This window comes from Rattus norvegicus, chromosome 11, assembly GCF_036323735.1.
Source record: "Rattus norvegicus strain BN/NHsdMcwi chromosome 11, GRCr8, whole genome shotgun sequence".
Taxonomy (NCBI): domain Eukaryota; kingdom Metazoa; phylum Chordata; class Mammalia; order Rodentia; family Muridae; genus Rattus; species Rattus norvegicus.
This window is the reverse complement of record NC_086029.1, coordinates 77439390-77465896: the sequence shown is the minus strand read 5'-3', so window position 1 is coordinate 77465896 and position 26507 is coordinate 77439390. Positions and strand designations below refer to the sequence as shown.

General features: G+C 35.2%; 2 protein-coding genes across 14 annotated transcripts in view; one reads left to right on the top strand and one right to left on the bottom strand.

Moving 5' to 3' along the window:
* Eaf2 (ELL associated factor 2) overlaps nucleotides 1–312 on the bottom strand; it is a 44409-nt gene extending 44097 nt beyond the window's left edge. Inside the window, 1 exon segment of one of the 4 annotated variants that reach the window (NM_172047.1) lies at nucleotides 79–312. In NM_172047.1, the coding sequence (NP_742044.1) occupies nucleotides 79–184 (106 nt within the window). In that variant the 5' untranslated portion in view covers nucleotides 185–312. 4 annotated transcript variants of the gene reach the window in all.
* A 44-nt stretch (nucleotides 313–356) lies between these two features.
* The window catches only part of Iqcb1 (IQ motif containing B1), a 54555-nt gene continuing 28404 nt past the window's right edge, over nucleotides 357–26507 (top strand). For 2 of the 10 annotated variants that reach the window (XR_010055955.1, XM_039088353.2), the window contains exons 1-10: nucleotides 362–503; nucleotides 970–1039; nucleotides 3417–3528; nucleotides 3742–3904; nucleotides 8940–9069; nucleotides 13130–13223; nucleotides 16725–16824; nucleotides 21175–21353; nucleotides 23498–23607; nucleotides 25096–25205. Coding sequence is in view for 9 of the 10 variants with exons in the window: in XM_039088353.2 (XP_038944281.1) it covers nucleotides 3429–3528; nucleotides 3742–3904; nucleotides 8940–9069; nucleotides 13130–13223; nucleotides 16725–16824; nucleotides 21175–21353; nucleotides 23498–23607; nucleotides 25096–25205 (986 nt within the window). In the remaining variant the exon portion in view is untranslated. Of the gene's footprint in view, nucleotides 504–969; nucleotides 1040–3411; nucleotides 3529–3741; nucleotides 3905–8939; nucleotides 9070–13129; nucleotides 13224–16724; nucleotides 16825–21174; nucleotides 21354–23497; nucleotides 23608–25095; nucleotides 25206–26507 lie in introns of all 10 variants that reach the window. The other 8 variants (XM_006248396.5, XM_063270525.1, XM_008768730.3 and 5 more) reach the window with 6 other exon arrangements.

Genomic DNA, 26507 nt, shown 5'->3' with positions numbered 1-26507 from the left:
GAATCCTGAGAAGTCTGTCTCCATACCACCCTCCCATCCCAGGAGGCACCCGGGGTACCCCGGACAGTCCGCACTCACAGCGCACGGTGTGGAAAGCACAGCGCGGCTGCTTCTCGAAACTTTCGCCTAATTTGAGAATCCGCTCGCGACGGTCGAGGTATGCGAGTCCCGCTGGTCCATTCATCCTCTTCCTCTGCCTCCCGCTTCGCCTTCACTGTCCCGCCGCCGCAGCCTTCTGGAGTAGCTTGCACTGGCCGCGAGCCTGAGCTCGGAACCGGGGCGGGCTCCGTTCATCTCTCTCCAGACGCGTGCGGCCGCCCCTTGGAGCGCCCCGAGTCTTGATTGGCTGTCTGGAGACAGTTGCTCCGCCCCTCGCCTGGGGCTCATCCCCGCCCCTAGCCCCCTTCCCGCGTCGCGACGCACACAGCTCGGCGAAGGCCGCCACGCTGAGGTACGCTGTGCGGGTCGGGCCCTGAGGTGGACGAACGCGGGGAAAAGATGAGGTAACAGACCTAAGGTGGCGATTGGGATGGGAGAAGGCCCAAGGGGACGGGGAAGCTAGGACGCCAGGAACGTAGGGAAGAACTGGTTGGCGGGGCCTGCTAACGGGAGCGTGGGCCTCCTCCGCGCCGGGCCCGCAGGTTTGGTGTGGAAACGGACGCTGAGGAGGGGGGGCGGCCGGGCCCAGCCTCTGGCCTCCTGAGGCCTAGTTGCTCCGAGGCGGTTCTGGAACCCCAGCCGCGCCCCCTCAGGTGTTGTGACCAGAGACTGGAAGCCTCTGGAAGCGGCGCAGTTACCTTTGATGGACGTTTTTTGTCTTTTTTTTTTTTTTTTTTTTTAACCTTTAAATGCGCACGCTTTTCCTGCCCAGTCAGGACCTGAGGAGGGGGCGTTTCCAGAGGAGACCGAGAAGCATAGGATTAGGGGTAACTGACTGCTGTACATTTCTGGCATTTGTTTCTGCCCTAGTGATTCCTGGAAGCAGTGAAGGGCACGGCCTTGGGATTCTTGATTCCTCAAAGGTCAGCCTAGCAACAGGGTAAGAGCATTAATTGATTGATAATTGCCTTTCTCCCCCTCCTGACACTTCACAAAATTGTTAGGAAGTAGGAGAGGGCGTTCACTGTATTAGAGGAGAATTCAGAGAAAGTAGACAGTGAAGTTGCCCCCTCAGGTGATTTTTTTCAGGTTACCTGTGTGATCAGACAATGCTTTCACCGCTTCTGCCTTCAGTAGAATTGTCAATTTATTTTTCCAGGCGGATGGGTGATTTTTTTTTTTTCCTTCAACCCGTTAAAGATACCTGGAGACTGTTCCGTGTGATATTTATGCATGAAGGTTCTGAAGGCAGAATGTCTGGGCTTTTACGTCAGCTTCATACTATTAATGTGATTTCGTGCAAACAAATCAAACCAATGTGTTTATCTTTAGAATTGGGGAAATAATAGTAGCTGTGTAAAAAATAACACCCATCCCTTGGAATTGTTGAGACGGTTAAATGAGTTAATACATGCAAGCAAGTAAAACATTACACAGAGCGCTCTGTGTACTTTCATATTTCTAGACTTATCATTGGGGATTGCCTTCTAAATTTTGAAGTCTAGGGACAAGGAATGGCTATTACGTTCACAGATGAAACCATTGGTTTAGAGAAACCCAGGTGGTTGACTTTGTGGCCATTTAGTGTCCAGAGGGGTTTGTTCAGTGGCACAAGTGAGTGGATATACGTTCACATTGATTTTATTACCATATTGTATAAAATAATTTGCAACATGAATGGCTACCAGGGAAGGGAACGTTAAAATGTATTTTGATGAATTCTTACAAAGAACAGGTAGAATAATGTAGTCACTGGAAAGAATAAGATAACATGCATTCTCTAGGAAAGTTTTACATCTTCTACATGCTAGAAATTTTATTGGACTTTCTTTAAAATAGTTTCAGTGAGTTTGTCTGTTAATGATTTACATTTTACTCAAGAAGAGGGTTTCACTATCTAATTCTGGTTGTCTTGAAACCCACTATGTAGAGATCAGTCTCGAACCCACAGAGACATAGCTGCCTCTGTTTCCCAAGGGCTGGGATTTAAAGGCATGTGCCACTATGTCCAGCTAAGTTCTATTTTTCTTAACTGCACATTTGAGATGATTATGAGCACTACTTCATAATCCCATTGTAAGAATAAAATAATGCATCAAAACCCAATTAGCACAGTTCTTACCTCATAATAAATGCTATATGTTATCTTTATTAATTAAAATGTTTTATATTAATGATATTATTGAGCTTCAAATTCTTAGGGCTTATATAGAAAAGGTCTAATAAGAAAGTTGATGTATGGGCTTTTTAATTTTAGAATTGATACACTATAAGTAACTTTTAATTTTGTTATAATTTCATGACACTTCTCAGGTCTAGTATGTTGGGGTTTTCCATACCGTTTCCAGATTTAGTGATTAGGTAGAAGGGCTCAGAGGACTCAACACATATATTGTCTTATTTGTAGCTGTAATTTATAGTGAAGATATGTAAAGCACAGTCATTAAAGTGAAAAGATCATATAGGAAAAATCCACAGGAAACAAGGCTCAGTTTTCCAAGATCTACTCCCAGTAGAATTGCAGGATACACATAATTTCTTAAGGAAAACAGTTGTGACTACACCAGTAAAGTATTTGCTACTAGATACTTAGTGACCAGAATTATTACTGGTTTGTGTTGAAAGATTGGTTTTTTTGCCAATAATTAGAGATAGTGGAACCATCAAGAGGTGAAGCCTAGTGGGAAATAATTAGATCATTGGGGTCACCACCCTCTAAGGAATTGTAAGAGTTTAGATAGTTCTTAAGAGAAGACTGTTATAAAAAGGCCTGTCCCCTTCTTAGTCTCTCTCAGGTATCATGTGCTATATCTCTTCTATTCATACTACATAGCATCTGTAATATGGCAAAGCCAAGACTGCTTTCACCAGAACTAAGCCAGGGCACTGACATAAAGCCCTTGAACTTCGAGAACTGTGAGCCAAAAAAACCTCTTTATAAAATACCTCAGGTATCTTATTAAGTATTGAAAATCAGACAAAGCATATAACAACATTCTCAGAATCTAAAAGGAAAACATGTTTATTTACCACAACCATTATATTTATAATAGCTTTGGCACAGTGATCCAAGCTTATAAGACAATAATAAAAATCCTTCTGAAATCCACATTCTAGATGGTAGCCAATGGCCAGCCTTGTAAAATGACCTTTGAAGAGAAAGCTGTACTTAAGCCTGCCATATCAACTCTTTGTACAATCTGTTTCTCCTGTATGATGTCTATCCTAGAACTGTTGCATAGAGTAAATGTGAAGCTGATACAATTTCTGATTCTTACATTTGACCTTTTTATAATGATTATTATGTTTAAGCATAGGTGGTAGAAAAAATGAAGCCAGCGGGTACAGACCCAAGGATCTTGTCTTTAGCTGCTGAAGTAGCGAAAAGTCCTGAACAAAATGTCCCTGTTATATTATTGAAGTTAAAAGGTAAGAAAATATTTTTATAGTTAGGAAAGACATTAAGTAAATACTGGTTCTGTCATGACTCAATTTTAGTATTCTAATTCGTTCAGAGAAATCTTAACATTGTGAAATAGCCCTTTCTTTTTGCTATATTTTTAATGATAACAACATATAAATACAAGTCCTTGTTAGATGAGTTGAGCAAGAATAAGTATATCTTATCTTCTTTTTCCTTAGAAATAATAAACAACACCCCTTTGGGAAGCTCAGAGTTAAAGAAAGTCAAGCAAGATATATATTGTTATGACCTCATTCAATACTGTCTATTGGTCCTCAGTCAAGATTCTTCTCGAATCCAGGGTGGTTGGTCTACAATTTCCCAGCTGACACAGATACTAAGGTAAAATGAAGCAAATAGGTTAGATTGTTCTAATTTTCAGTAATTCTTTTTTTACTTGTCATTCTATTAAGAATTGGGATCTGCCATGGCTTTCCCATTGTATGCTATTGTTTGTAATTTTAGTTTCAGTTGATTGTTCTAAGATCTTTACACATGATCATGTCTTTTGTTTGCCACTTGAGTCTCAGTTAGCTAATGTATTCTTTTTTGACTCAGGGATATTTGAAGAAATGAATAAAGCTCTGTACTTGGAAAACTTAGAGATTGTGTCGCAGTGATACTTGATACAAACACAATGACTAGGGAACAAAATGGAGTATAGAGCAAAGAACTGTAGAACAATTGTAGAAACTTCATTTCATCTGTAGTGATATAGCTATTTAAAATACATATTCATTAGGTAGCCCTAATCCTGTACATGAAATTTAGAAGCAGCATTTACTTTTCTACTGCCATATTAAAAATAGAAAGATCAAAATGATGTTTTAAAGAAGGTGATGAAGGAAAAACTGCTCTCAGTAACTGAGTTAATCTTTCCACTTGCATTTGATTTTATAAAATTTATTATTTACATTATATGTATATGTCAGTGTCTCGGTGTGGGCATGTGTACATGAGTACAGGTATCCATAGAGAACAGAAGAGCACGTGGGTTCTGGATTTGAGCTCTGGTATTTTATAGTAGTAGCAAGTGCTCTTAACTACTGAGCCATTTTTCCAGGCCCACTGCATTTGATTTTAAATGAACTATCCTCACAGGAGAGATTTTTTCATACTTACAATATTCTGTCTTAGATCCTAACTTTCTAAACTGCTTAATTCTACTTTGTTATTACATAAAGGCCTAATTCAAAGTATGCAGTTACAAAAAAAAAGTTAACAAATTTATGTAATATTCTTTTATACTTAATTTTCAAGATTTTTACAATATTGATTAACATAAGTAAATAAGTGCTTATATTTTTGTTTTGATTATATATGCTAGCTTATGACAATATTGGTTGAATATTTCTTTTCTTAATGTTATCTGTCATATAGATATGGTAATTAATTTTAAGAACTAAAGAGAAAGTAAAAACTTGATAGTAAGCATTAGCCAATAGGGTTTTAACATGCTCAATTTGTAATTGTCATTGTTTATCAGTGTATATACATTTTGTTGAAAAGATTTAGACAATAGTGATTACTTATCATACTAATATCTACTTTTGGGTTGAAGGCTCTTTTTCGGTACAAGTACTTTTATCATTGCTATTTCTGAAGATGTTCAACTTGTAGCCAGGGATTAGCTTTAATGTATAGTTTTAAGAAAATAATATTTCTGTAAGGGCTTTTTCTTCTTCACTGTGTATTATAAAATGTTCCTACTATAAGTATATTAGTGTTTTTACTGTTTTCCCTTCTGCTACAAGGACTAGACAGGCAGATAATTTGCAAGAAAACAGTTTGTTGGAAAGAGGAATTGGTTTGAAATTAGAGTGTTTGATTTTCTTATCTTTGTTCCTTGACAGTTAACCTCACCCTAGACATTTTTAGCTATTAGATTCTAAAATGCATCAGTTAACAGAAATGAACATGAATTAAATGGTCAAGATATTCTTTGCCTTTAAGGTGATAGTAGTTAATACCCTGAAATCTCTCATTTTTCTTTTTCTTTTTTATTGGATTTTTTAAATTTATTTATATTTCAAATATTATTCCCTTTCCTGGTTTTCCATCCATAAGCCCCCTATCCCATCCCCCCTCTCTTCTACGAGGGTGTTCCCCCATCCATCTACCAATCCCTTTCTGTCTCCCTGCCCTGGCATTCCCCTACACTGGGGAGGGGGGGTGTCCAGCCTTGACAAGACAAGGGCTTCTTCTCCCATTGGTGCCCAACAAGGCCATCTTCTGCTACATATGCAGCTGGAGACATGAGTCTGTCCATGTGTACTCTTTGAATGGTGGTTTAGTCCCTAGGAGCTCTGACTGGTTGGTATTGTTGAGCTCCTTCAATCCTTTCTCTAACTCCCTAATGGGAGTCTTTCCTAACTATAAAAATATTCTCAGTTCAATGGTTGGCTGCCAGCATTTGCCTCTGTATTTGTCATGCTCTGTCAGAGCCTCTCAGGAGACAGGTATATCAAGTTCCTATCAGCATGTACTTCTTGGCACCAGCAATATTGTCTGGGTTTGGTATATGTGTATGGGCTGGATTCCCAAGGGTGGGCTCTAAATGCCCATTCTTTCAGTCTCTGCTCCAAACTTTGTCCCCGTACATCCTCTTATGAATATTTTTGTTCCCCCTTCTATTAAGGACTGACGCATCCAGACATTGGTTGTCCTTCTTGAGCTTCATGTGGTTTGTGTATTGTATTGAGCTTTTGAGCTAATATCCACAAATCAGCGAATGCATACCATGTGTGTTTTTTTGTGATTGGGTTACCTCACTTAGGATGATATTTTCTAGTTCCATTGATTTGCCTATGAATTTCATGAAGTCATTGTTTTTAATAGCTGAGTAGTACCCCATTGTATAAATATACCACAATTTCTGTATCTATTCCTCTGTTGAGGGTCATCTGGGTTCTTTTCAGATTCTGGCTATTATAAATAAGGCTGCTATGAACACAGTGGAGCATGTGTCCTTGATGTATGTTGGAGCATCTTTTGGGTATATGCCCAGGAGTGGTATAGCTGGGTCCTCAGGTAGTACTGTGACAAGTTTTCTGAGGAACCTCCAGACTGATTTCCAGAGTGGTTGTACCAGCTTGCAATCTCACCAACAGTGGAAGAGTGTTCCTCTTTCTCCACATCCTCACCAGCATCTGTTGTCACCTGAGTTTTTGATCTTAGCCATTCTGACTGGTGTGAGGTGGAATCTCAAGGTTGTTTTGATTTGCATTTCTCTGATGACTAAGGATGTTGAACATTTCTTAAGGTGCTTCTCAGCTACTCGTTATTCCTCAGTTGGGAATTCTTTGTTTAGCTCTGTACCCCATTTTATAACAGAGTTATTTGATTCTCTGGAGTCTAACTTCTTGAGTTCTTTGTATATATTGGATATTAGCCCTTTATCTGATGTAGGATTGGTAAAGATCTTTTCCCAATCTGTTGGTTGACAGTATTCTTTGCCTTACAGAAGCTTTGCAATTTTATGAAGTCCCACTTGTCGATTCTTGATCTTAGAACATAAGCCATTGGTGTTTTGTTCAGGAAAACTTCCCTAGTACCCATGTGTTCAAGGCTCTTTCCCACTTTTTCTTCTAATAGTTTGAGTGTATCTGGTTTTATGTGGAGGTCCTTGATCCACTTGAACTTGAACTATGTACAGGGTGATAAGAATGGATTGATTTGCATTCTAATACATGCTGACCTCCAGTTGAATCAGCACCATTTGTTGATAATGCTATCTTTTTTCCACTGTATGGTTTTTAGCTCCTTTTTTTAAAGATCAAGTGACCATAGGTGTGTGGGTTCATTTCTGGGTCTTCAGTTCTTTTCCATTGATCCACCTGCCTGTCTTTGTACCAATACTATATAGTTTTTACCACTATTGCTGTGTAATACAGCTTGAGGTCAGGAATAGTAATCTCCCCCACCCCCAGTTCCTTTATTGTTGAGGGTAGTTTTAGCTATCCTAGGTTTTTTGTTATTCTAAATGAATTTGCAAATTGCTCTTTCGAACTCTATGAAGAATTGAGTATGAATTTTGATGGGGATTGCATTGAATCTGTAGATAACTTTTGGCAAAATGACCACTTTTACAATATTAATCCTGCCAATCCATGAGCATGGGAGGTCTTTTCATCTTCTGAGATCTTCAATTCCATTCTTCAGAGACTTGAAGTTATTGTCACACCGAGGTATTTTATATTATTTTTAACTATTGTGAAGGGTGTTGTTTCCCTAATTTCTGTCTCAACCTGTTTATCCTTTGAATAGGGGAAGGCTACTGATTTGTTTGAATTAATTTTATATTGCTACCACTTTTCTGAAGTTGTTTATCAGGTTTAGGAGTTCTCTGGTGGAATTTTTTGGGGTCACTTAAGTATACTATCATATTATCTACAAACAGTGGTATTTTGACTTCTTCCTTTCCAATTTGTATCCCTTTGATCTCCTTTTGTTGTCTGATTGCTCTGGCTAGGATTTCAAGTACTATATTGAGTAGGTAGGGAGAAAGTGGGCAGCCTTGTCTAATCCCCGATTTTAGTGGGATTGCTTCAAGTTTCTCTCCATTTAGTTTGATGTTGGCTACTGGTTGGCTGCATATTGCTTTTACTATGTTTAGGTATGGGCCTTGAATTCCTGATCTTTCTAAGACTTTTACCATGAAGGGGTGTTGAATTTTGTCAAATGCTTTCTCAGCATCTAGTGAGATGATCATGTGGGTTTTTTTTCTTTGAGTTTGTTTATGTAGTTGATTATGTTGATGGACTTCCATATAGTGAACCATCCCTGCATCCCTGGGATGAAGCCTGCCTGATCATGATGGACGATCATTTTGATTTGTTCTTGGATTTGGCTTCTTGATTGTAAACCAAGTGTCTTTCATGTTATTTTATTCTCTTTCCTTCTCTCTCTTCACTTTGTCTTCCCTCCTTCCCTCTCTGTCTCCCTCCCTCCCTCTCTCCCTTCCCTTGACCTCTTTCTTTCTGATGTTTGGTTTTTGTTCTTTTTAGACTGGGTCTTACTGTGTAAACTTGACTGATCTGGAACTGACTTTGTAAACCAAGTCAGTTGGCCTTGAACTCACAGAGATCTTTCTGTATTTGCTTTCTAGGGTGTGGGATTAAAGGCATACACCATCACCTGGGCACATCTTTCATTTCTTACAGAGCCAGCATATTTGTTTTTAGGATATGTGAACCTGGAACTAAAATGCAAGCAAGGTCCATTTCACAGTCTAGTTCCCTAGAAAGCTGAAATTTACTTAATTGGCTTGTCAACAAAAGAATGACACTGATGAGACTCATTAAGGTACCATGCCTATGGAAGTTTGAATATTCAAATGATATTTATTTATTAACGCAAAATTGTTCTCTTATGTCAGCCATTGCTGTGTGGGATTAGAGCCAGGAGAAGATGGAGAAGAATTTTACAAGGAATTACTTCCATCAGCTGCCGAAAATTTTCTTGTCCTGGGAAGACGATTGCAAACATGTTTTATCAATGCAACTAAGGTATGTATTTAGTGTTGTATGGCCAAATAATTTTCATTCTTTTTTTTCTCCTGAAACAAAGTTCCACTGTTTAGCCCAGGCTAGCTTCATATTCAATTTATAGCTTTGCAGGTCTCGAGAGTCTCAGCCCTTTTGCCTCAGCCTCCTCAGCACTGGGATTACAAGAATGTGCACCATATTTATCCCTCCCTAAGTTGTCCCCTGTCATTTTTCAAATATGCTATATGTGGCTGAACACACAAGTAGAGTAGTAAATTTAAACATCTTTACCCAAAAATTACAACCAAGAACTTAGTCTTTACATTATAAAATGTAAATGTTAGCTAAAGAATACTGTATGATTTTGAAGAGTTTGTATTACCACTTAATTTGAGGCAACATACATATATACTTATATCCATGGCATCACTTCTCTCCAGACCAAATTTCTGACACTTGGGGATAGTTAGACCGTAGCTTTTATTTTTTAATTGACATATAAAGTTGTACTTACTTTAAGGGAACTATATAATATTTTTGATACTTTTATGTTTTATGTAATGTTTATATACAGAGAAAGAGAGAGGATGGGAGGGGAGGAAGGAAGAGGAGAGCATGGTGAAAAATAATTCAAAAATGTTCTGCATTTAGTCTAGTTTCTCTAAAGAAGTGCCACATCAGTACATCAGACTTTGAAATGGAATCTGTGACCACACCTAGAACAGCAGCAGATGCCATATTATTTTTTGAATTTGTAATAGGATCTTTTCAGAAGCAAATTTTTGAAGACCTTGTGTTCTGCCACTCTTAAATGTCCAAACCTGTTAGAGCTATTTTGTATACATATTTGATAGTTTAGAACATGTAGCTTGTACTGTTTGCTGTCTAAGTAAAAAATCGGCCAAATGAGAAGTCATTAGGAGTTTATTGGTTGGTATTGGCAGCTTCTGCTTCCATTCTTGTGGATAACTAGATCAATTATATAACTAGCTTATCAATTTCCCATTTATGGTGCCCATTCTTCCCCTAACAGCTTGACTTGACCTTAAGTGATTGTCTTCAAGATTATCTAACTGTTCTCACAGTCAGGCCTTGAGTGCATTTTTGCTCAGTCCTCAGTCCTAACTTTGAGAGTAGGAATAGGACCAGAAGTTGAGAATTTCTTCATCTTTAATTCTTTTTCAGTCAGTTACATTAAGCTAGAATGGTACAGCAGAGAACTCAGATTTCAACTTGAATTTCAAAGACTTCTCATCTTTGCAGGTGTTGGGAATCAAATCCAGGTCTTCTGAAAGAGCAGCCAGTGATCTTAACCACTAAGCCATCTCTCCACCTCCTTGATTTCACTCTTAAGATTTTTTTATTATATGTGATAGTTCAGTATTACATTGTTGGACTTATATTTATTTAAAAGAAGAGAGATTATTATCAAAACATGTTTATTGCATCACTATTTACAATAGTCAAAAATAGTAATAACCTAAATTTCAGCAGTGGGTGCATAAATAATGAAATTAAAAAGAGAAATTTCTGGATTTGCAGCATCATGGAAGGAAGTGAAGGTTAGTAGGTGAAGTAGGCCAAGCTGGAAAGTCACATACTGTATAAATTCAGTGACATATAGAATCTAAAATAAGCTAATCACATAGGAGTTGGGACTAGAAAACTGGCTAGGGATAATAGGAGAAGGAAGATGAGGGAAAGTTTATCAATGAGTATTTCGTAATATTTAGATAATTTAAGGTATTCTATGGCATATGGGATGATTATAATGACAAACTTTTACTTTGAAAAAGAGTCATTTCATTTTGGATATTAAAGAAATTGACCAATAGTTGTCTCATTATAGACATTTATAGAAACTCAATACTGTTGACAAAGCTGCAAGCTCATATAGTTTATAGCAACTCCTAATCCTAATTAGCCATTAAAAAAATTATAGACTGGAAATGTCTCATGGTCTTAGTACTTGGGAAGTTGACTCAGGAAGTTGACTCAGTAGGACTGCTCAATCCCAGGCCAGCCTGGGCTACTGAGTGGAAATCAGCACAAAACAGATATATTTACATATATGACATAATAAATGTAATATACATAGGAAAGAACATGCCAATTGAGATAGATGTTTTTTCTCCATTTTTTCCTTCCATGTGTTTTTTCCTAGGATAGAGCTTCACTATGCAGCCCAAATAACATTTAACTCAAAATCTTCCTGCCTCAATCTTCTGACTGCTGGAATATAGATGTCCACCATTAAACTTTGTTAAAAGGTTTTTTTGTGAGTGAAGTATTTCTTTTTTTTTTTTTTTTTTTTTTTGGTTCTTTTTTTCGGAGCTGGGGACCGAACCCAGGGCCTTGTGCTTCCTAGGTAAGCGCTCTACCACTGAGCTAAATCCCCAGCCCCGAAGTATTTCTTGACTATGAGTCAAGACTAAAACACTTCTTGTTGGGCATAGTGGTATATGCCTCTGATCCTAGCATTCTGTAGGTAGAAGCGGGCGGATTTCTGGGAGTTTGAGGTCAGTCTGGTTCATTTAGAATTTCAAGTAAGCCAGGATTAGGTAGTGAAAACCTGTCTCAAAAATCAAAGCAAATAAACATGGTAGCTCACAACTTCCTATAATTGACACCCTCTTCTGTCCTCCTCAGGCAATGCTTAGATGTGGTACACATGCATGGAAAAACACTCATACATATTAAAAACAAAACTAATGGAATTAAATGAGGAATTTAACAATATGGACAATATGCTAGTTCAAATATAAGAAATATTGTTGGGAGAGGATTTAACTCAGAGATCATATATTCTACATTTGGAATTTTGAGGATCATTAGCCTACTTAGAAGCTTTCAAGCAAATTTTTTTTTTGGTTCTTTTTTTTTCAGAGCTGGGGACCGAACCCAGGGCCTTGCACTTTCTAGGCAAGCGCTCTACCACTGAGCTAAATCCCCAACCCCTTCAAGCAAATTTTTAAGAATTTGATAGTTTGTGAGTAGTAGAAAATATTGTAGAACATATATTAGCTATTCTGGTCCAAGCTACATACTAGTTTTTAAAATCCATATCACAAGAGAAAAATACCTATTCAAGAACTTTGAAATGTTTTAATGGCAAACTAAGTGTCAGTGGTTACAAATTAATGGTTGACATCATCTAACAGGCTTTTAAAGTATAGTTTGGACATCTAGATTTCTTTGAGATTAACAACAAAAAATTATGTCCATTCTCATTGTATTTTTGGATAAAGTTAGAAAAGGAGTTTATAGACTAAGAAATCAGTTTAATGTTATTTAAGTTAATGTGTATTTTGTTTGTTCATTTGCCTTACTTTTTAACTGTTGCTATTAATTTTATGGTACAGTAGAAACATTCAGGATCTGGATAGGTTTATACAACTGTACAGTAAAGTTATATAGTCAGTAAATGACAGACAAAGTCAATGGAATCTATTTTGTCTCCTGTTGTGGTACTATTACCACCTTTTCACAAGATTAGTTTCAACAAAAAATATTGTTTATTTACTTGATATATAGTAATGGAACATTTATTATACGTAAGAATTGTAGATAGTGACTTATAATGGGGAGTAAATGGCATGTTCTCTGCTGTCATAAAGCATTAGAGTAGAAACTAGAACTGAACAGTTCTATTAATAATGCCTTACATGCTACATTTCCATATTACCAGGGTTTTTAATCCTGGCTATACAACGAAGTCACTCACCTAACTATGAAAATACAGGTGTCTGGACTTTAACTTTGGAAATTGAGATTCTGTATATTTGGAATGTGCAGAGGGGTAGTTTAAAAGTTCCACAAGTCATTCTGATGCATTTCAAGCATTAAGTTGTAGGATATCCATCTGTAATTCTTAAGCTATTTACTTTGTTCTTGCTTTGTCTGGAGAATATTCATATACTAAAAATGCAGGTTGCACAAATGAAGAAATAAAACAAAGAAGTTCAGGTACTTTATAAATAGCTATTGAATTCAGAAATCAAGTCCGCTGACTACTCTGGAGAGGTCTTTTCTTCAGAAAAGTAGATTAGAAAAGTAAATTGTTTTTATCTTTTGTATTAAGGGTGAAGAGCAAGATAAATTACTACATTTTTTCCAAATTGTGACTGATTCTCTCTTCTGGCTATTGGGAGGTCATATTCAACTCATACAGAATGGTAAGAAAGAAGAACTGCTTAACGTAACTAATAACAGGCAGCATTTGATTGATAAATGCCCAATTAAAGGAACTGTTTCTGAAAGATGACTTTCTCTTATGTTTAGTAAATCTGAGAGATTGATTAATTTAAATTTGAACTGTTTAGGAAAGTAATATTTTAAAATTACAGTTAGTGTTATAAATTTAGCTTTAGACTTAGAAAATTTTCCATGTACATGTAAATAGAGTTTCACTCATAATCTGAAAGGACAAGCTGTTATAAATTTTACCAAGCTTCAAAGTTATTTCATTGGATATTGTTTTTCATTGAAAATTCTAAATATGTAATGTTTTCATAAGACTAAAACCTTCTTCATGATAATTATGGCACAATACTTACTCTTTTGAAAAATATCATATTACTTAAATGCTATACTATGGAGTTTTTTCCAGGTATTAACACTTGGATATTTAGTTCTACATCCTTTCCTAATCGCTCATGTGTGTGAGTATAAAAAGCACGTTCCTAGGATTGTAATCTACATCACTTACCATTTTCTAAAGGCTATGGAGTTAGTGTTACTAGGACTTTTGGCAGTTGTAGGCATGTAGCTAAGTTAGTGACTAAATACTTTTTAAAGTATTATCTTTTTTCCTATTACATATCAACCATTGTTACAAATTCCCAATTTAAAGACTATTTAACCAAAAAAATATAAAGTACTTAGACTTGATAGAAAGGCATATAAAGGAGAAAGAAGATCCTTGAATAATTTTTTAAAATGCCATATTCCATTTTGAAAAGAACTATAATAAAATGATAGTATGTCTAAGGTTAATATGAAACCATAATATAGTTATCAAAAGTTTGTTAAATGTTTATAAAATTACTGAGCAAAAAACCAAATGTATATATTGAAGTATTTTTAATAATGTTTTCCAGATAAAGTGTTTCACACCTATGAAGAAATTTACTGATTTGTAGGTCTGGGATAGGAAATGTATACAAATGATCTTGAAGTGGTTTAAATACAAGATGTAAAGAAAGCAATTAAACTTTCTCAGTATTCAAAGGACTAAGAAGCCAACACAAAGGGACTTCTACTAGGACTGGTGAATTGGCTCAACAGATAAGGAGAGGAATTTTTATTTTAGTTTAAAAGGCTTCTATTAGCCAAATAAAGAAAAGTTGAGCTACAAGTTTAACACACCAGCTAAAAGTTGTACTATAAGTTTAATACACCAAGTGTTGCTATTGAAGCCTGCCAGAGAATATATTTTTTTGAACAAAAATGAATCTAAAGCTAGCTTTTATTCTACCATATACATCAATGAAATCTTTCTCTATGTGAAGAGATTCCAGCTAATAAATGAATAAGGCATGAGAGTAGCATCTGTTTTACACTCTCTCATGAATGAGCAGGTGTAGTAATCCTCTATCTATGTCTGTCAACATCTTTAAAAAAAAGAGCTAAATACTCCCAATGCATTATCATAACATCACAGATAAAATTCAAAACCAAAAATTCAAACCTCCATCATTTCAATCCTCTAATGCCAACTGCCAAGTTAGAGGAAATCAAAGAAACAAATTATACTCCAGGAATACAATGACAGAATTAAACCTGCAGAAGGTAGAGGGCAATTTACATGGTTTTATTTTCTGAATAAATTACAAAGAAAATAAAAATGGAAGAATAATTGATATTTTAAAATTTGAGAGATAACCGTGTTCCATGGATCTTACTAGAATCTTAATTGAAACAAATTTAAAAATCCACAAAACACTTAGAGGTTGGAACACTTACCTGGCTCCTTGATGAAATTAAGAGGTAATTTTCATTAAGGGATATCAGTGGTTTAGAGGTTGGAACACTTAACTTACCTGGCTCCTTGATGAAATTAAGAGGTAATTTTCATTAAGGGATATCAGTGGTTTAGAGGTTGGAACACTTACCTGGCTCCTTGATGAAATTAAGAGGTAATTTTCATTAAGGGATATCAGTGGTTATGTTTTTTTGTTTATCAGTCTTGTTTTCAGGCTATGTTGGCAATGTTTGTGGATAAAATAATCTGTTGATTTGTTTCAACTTACAATGAAAGCAGTTGGGAGCATAAATCAAGTTCGGCTATGAATCGATGGTTATAATTTATTGAATTGCTCATGGGGATTTATTACATCATCCTGTCTGTTTTTAAGTATGTTTAAAATTTCTGTTACAAAAAAATAAACAAATTGATAGGTCCTTTTCAACAGAGAAAAAGGAAAATTTATGAACTAGATTCCATATGATTTTAGTAAATTTCTGGTTATTTCTAGAGTCATTAGTAGAATATGACACAAATAGAAAATACACTTATTGTAGTTACAGGGATTTTACTTTTTACTACTAAAGAAACCATGTAAAACAAAATGTTTTTTCCATGTTATAATGTGATACATAATGAATAATTGGGCTATAAATATAAATGAAGAACAGTGTTGGTGTGGGAAAGAACAAATAGAAAGCTACAGTAGTGTTCCATGATCCAGTTTATAACATACCTGACCTTACTTTTAATTAATCTTGTCCTTCAACTGATGTAGGGAACAGAAACTGACATTTATTGGGAACATAATCTTTTCTAGAACATTATGCCTTAACCTAGAACATTATGCCTTAACCTATTATGAGAGTTATTTATTTGTAATTTCAAAGATGATGAAATGAAGATTATGGGAGGTTTTCTTAGTTAGGGTTACTATTGCTGTCGTGAAATACCATGATGAAAAATGACTTGAGGAGGAAAAGGTTTCTTTGGTTTATATTTCCATATCGATGTTCATCATTGAAGAAAGTAAGGGCAGGAACCTGGACTCAGGAGCCAGTATGGAAGTCATGGAGGGGTGTTGCTTATTGGCTTGCTCCACTTGACCTAACTCAGCTTGCTTTCTTACAGAAGCCAGAACCACCAGCCCAGGAGCTACTTCACCCATGATGGACTAAGTCATTCCACATCAATTACTAGTTTTAAAAATGCCCCTGCAGCCCGATCCTGTGGAGGCATTTTATCAATTGAGGATCCCTCCTCTCTGACTAGTCTAGCCTGTGTCATGTTGACACAAAACTGGTCAGGACAGAGATTAAGCAACTTGTGTAGGCATTGAACACCAAGTTCTTGTAACTGGCTAATGAAACCTAAAATTTATAAACCTGGGAAAACTTTTATTCAGTGAAACTCATTCTAGAAAAAAATTCAGGTTTAGAAGATGTTATCTTCAATTTTAAAGAAGTAATAATAAAATTTTCGCTTGGTATTTATAGATGACCCATTTGACTATAACTAACTTCATAAAAATGGAATGACTCTTACTTATGGCCCTTTAAAACTGCCTGTAGCTATAAAAATCTTTATTATAGAGCATTCAATGCCAGAAGTTTAGCAGACATGATCAAACTTTGATTTGACTTTAAAAAAGACAAATTCTTACTTAGGTTATTATAAAATTGTTAACATTTCTTTTTTTTTATTCTCTTAGTACTGCAGAGTGATCATTTCTTGCACCTACTGCAAACTGACAATGTTCAAATAGGAGCTACAGTCATGACTCTGCTTCAGAATATACTACAGATCAACAGGTAACTTAATTTACACAACTTCTAATAAGAGGCATTACTAATTTTAGTTTGTCAAAACCTACTATATATGACTTATATATGAAATTTAAATTCTCTTATGATTGACTTTTGGGAAAGGGTAATATAAAATATTATAAAAGATTAGAAATTTGTTATCAAAATATAATCTAAATGCTATAGAAAATTTCAGGCTTAGAAAGAGAATTGGTGTGACACCTAAAGAAAAATATTAGAATAATAGTAAAAAATGTTCACTTAGATATTTAATAAGCAGCAAACTAAATATCATAGTATGTGCTAAAAATAGTATAAAGGAAGTAATAGGTACTTCTTGAGATCCAAACAGAAAGAATGTACATAGTGGAATTACTTATCATTTCACTCGAATATGGGTTTATTCGTTAGCTATCATGGGCCACAATTACTGTGTTTCTCCTAGTGTTTAGAATGTTTATTCAGATATAATATTGTCTTCAATGAGTGACAGTTGAGTATTGAGACAGAAATCATTACATTTTGGTATATTAATTTGCAATGTTAATGTTATTCACAAGTGTTAAGAATTATGTTCTAACCAAACTGAGTGCAGCTGTATCCTGGAGAAGTTAAAATCCAAGATGAAACTTTGAAGATAAGTTGTCCAGTGAGACTGAGGAGAAAGCAGGATTTTCAGGCAGAGGTATCCACATTAGCAAAAGTCAGAGACAAGAAGCAAGCATTATGCTGAGGGGGAAGAGTAGAGAAGATTTATCCTCCTGGGATTTAAGGTTCAGTATCATATATGACCAGCACATTTTGAAAAGACTTGCATTATGAAAAACTTATATGTTAAGAAAACATCATATCTTGTAGGCAAAAAAAATTGAAGAATTTTTTTAAGTAGATGAATATGGTCCGATTACATTTCAGTATTATTACTCTGGTTACTAATGGAGAGAAGATGAGAACAAAACTAGATAAAGAAGACAATTGGAAGACTAGAGGTATTCTAGGGGTGGGACACTTGCCTTGGATGTTAAATATCCTCAATTTGTTGCCCAATGGGGGAAAAATGAGGAAGAAACCATAGCAACTCAAGTAAAGTGATAAAACCTTGGCAATGGTAATAGGGAATAGGAATAAATTAAAATCACCAGACCTTTGTTTCTACTTTAGATTGAAACAGAATTATAAGGATAAATTTACTGGACCATTAGGGGAAAAGAGACAGATTATGAAGGATCAATTAATAAACTGAACGTGACTCAGTGTATGAATGAAAGCCTGGAGTGGGGCTGGGGAGAGTATGGCAATTAGCTTTCTGCCATTGTAACAAACTACCTGAGATAACATTTATAAAAAGAAAAGGTTTATTTTGGCTCATGGTTTTGGAGTCTCCAGTACATGACTATTTGCCCTCTGGTTTGAACCTGTAGTGAGACAGAGTATCACAGTGAGAACAAGTAGCAGGGCAAAGCTACTCACTTTATAGGCAGGAAATAAGAAGAGAGAAAGGAACATGCCCCTAGTGATCTCCAAGCCTTCCAGTAACATCCCACTCCTTAAACATTCAGACAAATTCCGATAGCTCCTTCCTGGACACTGAGCTTTCCACACATGAGCCTTGGAGTACATTCGAGATCCAAACTATACACAAAGTTTCACAGCTGCCTTGAATTAGTTCAAAGTTTTTAGGATGTGATATAGTAGGAAAATTTGAGTTCAAGAAATAAGTAATAAAATAAAATATAAAAACAAAAACAAAAGAAGAATAATAAAGAAGAGAATCTAGGGAAAACAAGATGCCGAAACTTCACAAGGCAGAATACTAGGAAAAAGAGCTATATGAGATCTACAGAGGGGTTCTCTTCAAAAACACAGTAGAGTGCCAGTCCACTTACATATGTAAAAATGTATCCATTTCTTTCATATACAGGGGAACATTTTTAAAAGGCATATCCAGTGCTTTTAAGCAACTCTCAATAAACTTAAGAGGATTTAACTAACAAAAAGTTGGGCTATAAATGGAACGAGGTTGGACATGAGTGATAAGCAGATCTCTGAAAAGTACCCAAATAATTTAATAAATATACTAAGTACCATACAAGACAAAGAGGAAATTGAAAGAAAAATTGGAAATTATCTTTAAATAAAAGGATGTGAAAATAACATGAGAATTTCTGAGGAACATCTTAATTCAAACAATACTTAGGAGAATTTTTATATATAATATGGAAAGAAAATCTCAAATCTTGACATTAATTCTGCTATAAGTAAACTAGGAAAAGAAGGAAAAACTAAACTCTAAGCCAAAGAAGGAAAATAATAAGCATGAAAGCAATCAATATTAATAAAGTCAATGAAAACAGTAGAAAAAATAAGAAACCATAAGCTGAATCTGAGAAGATGAATAAAACGAACCTACAACATAAGCAATTAGGAAAGGAATAGAGCTGTGAGCAACTTATGTAAAAATTTAGAGGAATGGTATCATTTACTGTCATTTAAAAATCACAAAGGAGTAATATGAACAACTTTATACTCACAAACTTAAATTAGATGATAAAGACAAGTTCTGTTTTTAACACTGCATTTTTCAATTTGTTTTTTATACAATACTGAATGAAAAAAAGAAGTAGAAAGGAAAGGAACATAAGCGTTCCTAGGAATGGTGGAGAAGAAGGGTTATTGTAGATATGTGGGAGAGCATAGCCAGAGGCAAGGACATCTGGGAAAGTCCAGAGTAGACCTGACCCTAAGCCAAGTGAGGAGAGGGATACAAGAAGGGAAGGAAGAGGAGAACCAGGTGTAGCAGCCAGAAGGCCCAAGGAGTAGACAGAAGGGCTAGGTAGCCAAAATGGTTGGATTATATAGGAAAGGGCAGCCCAGCCCCTAGGTTGGAGAAGTTTAGGATAGGGGATGGGGTATGCCAGTCAAGAGGACCCTGTAACAGGCCCTCTACTAAGTGATGCAGAAAGAACCTGGCAGCCAGCAACTGCTTTGATATATTTGTTACATAGGCACCTCTGCCATTTGTCCCAGATGTGAAACCTAACAATACATTTTTTTTTTCCTTTTTCAAGACAAGATCTCTCTGTGTAGCCCTAGCTGTCCTGGAACTCACTCTGTAGACCAGGTTAACCTCGAACTCAGATATTCACTTGTCTGCCTCCAAAGAGCTGGAATTAAAGTCATGCTTCACCACAACCACATGTGTCTGGCTCTATCAAGATTTTTCTCCTTTGCCAGTTTCTCTCAGGTCCTCTCCACCTCTCCCTAGTACCTAACCAACTTTATGTTGTTTTTCTCTCTCTTAAAAAAAAAATCAAGAAACACAAAGTCCCACTAAAATAGAGAGATGAGCATCAAAACAAATTGGCAAAAGACTGGTAAAACAAAAGCCCAAACAGAACAGCAAAACAAAAAGTTCACTGTAGTAATGCAAAATTATAATTAAAAAGATGCCAAAGGAGGGAGGGCGGTAATGGGGGGAGGATGGAGAGGGGAACACCCATAGAGAAGAGAAGGGGAGGGGGAGGGGTTAGGGAGATGTTGGCCCAGAAACCGGGAAAGGGAATAACAATCGAAATGTAAATAAGAAACACCCAAGTTAATAAAGATGAAAAAAAAATGCCAAAGGAAATAAAATGTTCTCTATAAATTAAACGCATGTATATCATTTAATTGTTGAATCTTACTGCACTCTTGTGAAGGTTTTGAAGCACTTGTTTAATCTTAGAGTTTTGTTTAATATTCAATTTTATGACAAGTTTCTTTGAGAAGAAAGAGGAGACCTTTATCTGCTCTGTACTATCTATTGGACCTAATATGGTCCCTGCCCACAGTAGGAAATCTGAAATGTTAGTCGACTTAATATGTTAGAGACTAAATTCTTAGAACCAAGTTATATGGTTTAAAAGGTGGCTACCAACCAGAGCTTCCAGGGACTAAGCCACTACCTAAAGACTACACATGGACTGACCCTGGACTCTGACCTCATAGGTAGCAATGAATATCCTAGTAACAGCACCAGTGGAAGGGGAAGCCCTGGGTCCTGCTAAGACTGAACCCCCAGTGAACTAGATTGTTAGGGGGAGGGCGGCAATGGGGGGAGGATGGAGAGGGGAACACCCATAAAGAAGGGGAGGGGGAGGGATTAGGGGGATGTTTGCCTGGAAACCGGGAAAGGGAATAACACTCGAAATGTATATAAGAAATACTCAAGTTAATAAAAAAATAAAAAATAAAAAAATAAAAGGTGGCTACCTTCACAGACTAGGCCACACACAGGTATTTAAGTTACTAAAACTTAAATTTGTTGGATAACCATGTGTTAATTATTAATTATACTTTTTTATTCTGTTCTATTAGTGGTAATTTACTCAAAATAGAAGGAAAAGCCCTGCATTCTATTTTAGATGAAATTCTTTTCAAGCTTTTGTCAACTCCTAGTCCAGTCATAAGAAGTACTGCTACAAAGCTCCTACTGGTATTGGCTGAATCCCATCAGGAAATTTTGATTTTACTGAGACTAAGTGCCTGCTATAAAGGTAGGACATACATATTCTCTTTTCTTAGTATTCCCAAAAGACAAAAATGTATTGACAGTTTATGAATGTTAAAATCCTTATATTTTGAAAAGTTAGTAGCTGAACTGTACAGACAAACCTATTACAACATATGCCATTTCAGAACAGATACCACTATATGATCAACAGCCAACATGCATATTTTGTTGATGGTGTTATAATAAATGTTTACTCCCTTTCTGACAAAAATATTTATATTGAATACTAAGAAAATAATGAGCAAAGATGTCTATGACCTTATCAGAATTTATTCTAGAGAAAAAACTAGAACTGTGCATTATTATCAGTTAATAATTAATGCCTTGCTTTACTAAAAATATATCTATTATATAAAATATATAACATTTATATCATATATAATTATATAACATAATTTTATATATGTGATATGTTCATATATTTTAATATATTATATAACATATTTATATATCATATATATAGAGATCTCACATCCAAACTCAGACACATTGATTAAGAAATCATAAATCTTGAGAGTAAATGAACTCATTGTAAAAGAACTACCATTCTTGTGTGAGAGTATTAATTTAATTGAACACTTAATAATTGTAGGACTATTCTCCAAACTTACATTTAATTCATTTTATTATTATTTTTAATCATTTAATTTTTATAACATTCCTTTGGTATATTGGATATTCTTATCCTTATAGGCATGCAATAAGAGGCATGAAAAATTAGGTCATTTACTAAAGACTGTAGTTTCCCAACTACCATCCAAAATTATCTGTTAGCTTTATGTTGTTTCTTTGTTAACCAATATATTTATATTCAGTATAATAAAATATGGGTTTCTAATTCATTAAATATGCTTAATATAGACTGCTTCATGGGACTCTTAAATTTTTTAGGATATGTTTAATTAATCAATTAGAATAGACTTTAATCTTGATGATTCACAATACATTTTAGTAACATATGTGTGATTAATATAGATAACTTGGTTATTTTATTTATTGCAGGAAAAGAAATAGAATAAGCAACAGCATTAGATCTCTAGTTGTTATTATGCCAGGCATACATTTTTATTTCAGTACTACAACTAGATTTCTACAGACTACAACTAGATTTCTACAGAAATGTGCATGTCCATTCAAGGTGTGGTGGATCATGCCTTTAATTCCAGTACTTGAGAGTCAGAGGCAGGCAGATGTCTGTGAGCTCAAGGCCAGCCTGGTCTACATAATGGTGTACTAGGACAACCAGAGCTACATAGTTAGGTCTGTCTCGACCTGCAACCCTACCAAAAAGTAAAATTGACCTTAATATTCCTCTCCATTACTTTGACTGATAAAATTGCAGCAGGAGGGGTTGGGGATTTAGCTCAGTGGTAGAGCGCTTGCCTAGGAAGCACAAGGCCCTGGGTTCGGTCCCCAGCTCAGAAAAAAAAAAAAGAACCGAAAAGAAAAAGGAAAAAAAAAATTGCAGCAGGAGAATTTACTCAGGTTTTCTAAGATATTTTGTAGTTGTAAGTGGTGCTGAGGAGTTGGATCTCAAAGAATGAATGAGGCATTCAAAGATCCATATAATGACAGCACCAGATGTACACTAAAGGCATTTTTATTTGCTCATTTACATTTGTTATATCACATGCTTAGGAATCAAAGGTTACATTGTACCTTTTATGATACTGTGTTATTTGGGAATTAAAATGCAGTGTCCTAATGTCATAGCACTTATAGATGTTAGTGTAAGAAAAATTGACTAATAAAACTTATTAATAGCAACTAATAATAACCTACTTAAGTGCTTCTACAAGGTAGGCATACACGGATGGTGTGCTTATAATTTATCTTCTTAAGAATGTTTCAGCTTAAGGTGTTTGTGTTGAAAAGAAAACAAATTCTTTTTTCTCTGATTTATTGCAATTATTTAGACATTTTTATATTCAAATGTCATAAGTAAGGGACATAAAAATGATCAGAAGAGAGGAAGATTGGAAAGACCTCAATATAGAAATTGTTGAGAAAAAGAAAAATCATATATTTAATCATCTTGTTATATTTATTCATTTTCAAACTTGACTTTTAGATACCAAAAAAATCTTACTTTATTGATAATTGTTTTGTTTTGTTATTATATTTCAGGACTTAGAAGTCTGCTAAATAAACAGGAAACTCTTACAGAATTTAGTCGAGAACTTAGACAGCTCGTTGATCTTTTAACCCCTAAGATCCAACAGGAAGTAGAAGAACAGGTATTATAAAAATAATTTGTGTGATATTTGATATCTGTGAACTTTGGTTCTTCTTAAATATACCTCGCTTTCCTTCTCTTAACACTTTAAGCAAAATTATTATTCCTACCCAATAGATATGTTTTAAGATTTTCATTAGTTCATTTATTCTACCCATAAACACAATTTCAGTCTCCCCTTTATATCTATTTATAGATTTGAACAGCTTCATTTTTTTTCAGGATGTCTCATGAAATCCCCTATTTACTCTTTTATCAGTAAGCCTTTTAAACTTGATTTTCATAAAAAAAGCAATCTATCATTTTACAAACTATGTATGGTAACCTGTGGTGAGCCTTCTTATTCATTGATACAAAATAACATTTCTTCTTTTCATAAATTATATGAATAAAATTATGTTTGAGATGTGAGAGGTTTTATCATACTTCCTCAACATGCACTCAGAATAGAAGCTCCAGCTAACTTACTTCTGTAGAAAGAGATACACTTTTATGATTTTCAGGTGAGGCCTTAAAATAAATATGAAAAATAGACTCTAAAATAATAAAATATATATTTAGAGTAAAAGGAAATGTTATTATTATGTACCTAAAATCCTAAACCAAATGGTAATTGAAAGGAAGTACACTTTAGGCAAGAGAATGAAGGGAAAAATTTGGAAGGAAGAGAGTAAAGAAAAAGAACTTTACTTTCATAAACTATTTTCAACATTATATATGTGATGAACAAACTCAAAACAGCATCCTAAAAGCTTACAGAATTAAAACAGATTTGCATCGCTACCCACACATAGTCAACATAATTTACATAACCTAAGCCTAATCAAGTTGATAATTCTAAATGGACTGGAGCAGTGGCTCAACAGTCAAGAGTGCATTCTGTCCTTGCAAAGGACTTGAATTCTGTTGTCAGCACCCATGTTAGATGGCTTAGAAATACTTGCACTTCCACTTCTAGGGGAATTTGAAACTTCTTCTATGCATGTGCACACACATACATACACATAATTAAAAATAATAAAAATAAATGTTTCAAAAGTACTAAACATTAGCAAGATCGCTCCCTGGCCATGGTGGCACACATTTAATCCCAGTGCTTCAGAGGCTAGGACAGAAGGATCATAATTTTAGATCTCTATTGGCTACCTAACAAAATGTAGTTTCAAAAAACTAAACCCAACAAAAGAAAAGACATTAGCTCAAAATAGATTATGAAAGATTAAGGCAGAATTGTGAAGTCCTTGAAAAGGAAGTGAGATCAGATAGAGAATTTAGAGCTGACTATTTTAAATATGTTCTAGATATTACCTGAGCTTAACATATTATATCTGCGAAGTCAGATATAATAAGTATACTTGGACATTCTGGGCCTGATGAACTTCATGTTTCCGGCTACCCATCTGCCTCGAGATGATGGTATTTTAAAAGATAAACTTCTCAAAAAGACTTCTAGAGATGTATCAAATTTATTTCTGGTATATACTTTCAGAAACTACATAAAGCAGCTTGCTTGATTCAAGCCTATTGGAAAGGTTTCCAGACCAGAAAAAGATTAAAGAAGCTTCCGTCTGCTGTGATTGCCTTGCAGAGGAGTTTCAGGTAGAAAACCCAAACCAAATTGTTGGTTGAAATGATCTAGCTTTGCATGTAAATTTGTAATCCCCACCCACCCACCCCAAAAGAAGGAAAAAAGAAAAAGGAAAGAAACAGTATAAAAGCATAACCAGAGCACAGTTGAATGCAAGTGGGGGAGGAGAGCATTTGTGTGTGGTTTTTTTTTTTGTTATTTTCTTTTCACTTTCCTAATGTATGTTGTTTTATTCTTGTCGTATTCTGTTCCATAGTGTTACTGAGTACCAATGCTCAAGATCACAGGGCCTTTAAAAGAGTAACCAGGTACTCTTTTAGAACAAAGGGCATAATATGACAAATTTGCTGGAATCCAATAATCCTGTCCACTTCCCATCCTGAAGAGGGAGCCAGTGAAATTTATATTAGTAAACCCTCAAAACCAACAGTTTAATTATATTTATGGATACATAAAGATCAAAGATGTTAACCAAGATTTCCTGACTAAATGCGGTATGGGTCAATGTGATCCTTTAGATATAGTTGTGTTGAAAAATGAAATACTGAAGATGTGGGTCACTTTCTGATATGACTAACCTAGCCACATTCTTTTTTTTTTTTTTTGGTTCTTTTTTTCGGAGCTGGGGACCGACTAGCCACATTCTTAAAGGTTACAGAACAAACCATAGCAAAAAGAAATATAAGAAATAGTTAATATTGATTATAAAGTAGAGCCATTGAGAAGTGATTTTATTTTCATTCATCAAGCTAAATTTAACTAACTAAAATGAAACTGACATATTACAGAAGTAACCTTTAAAAACTGAAACCACACTTTTAATAACTGCAGCTGTATTTCTGTTACAAAAACATCTAAAAATAACGGCTCAAAATTGTCACACAATCACTTTGGCTGTGTTATTTAGTGGATATCATATAAAAACTTTCTTCTAGACAAATTTAAAGACAAGTATATTTACTTTTGGGCATGAGTATTATTAGCAAAGAAAACATCAAGTTTTCAAATCATCAAGTAGATTATGTGTGTGCACAGACACATATGTACACAAACACATACACATGGGGGTAGAGATATGTGTGTATTTTATATATATGTATATTGTTTTGCTTATGTAATTATTTGAAAGTATCTCAAAATTGTGCTTGTGTGTGTGTGTGTGTGTGTGTGTGTGTTTGTGTATCTGCATATATGGAGAGAGAGAAAGTAACAGACTTGAGTTTGTATCTGGCTTCAGCACCTTATTGCCTCAAATTTCAAATCTAGAAAATAGAGATAATGGCTGTGTTTTGTGACACAGGCCAGCAATCTCA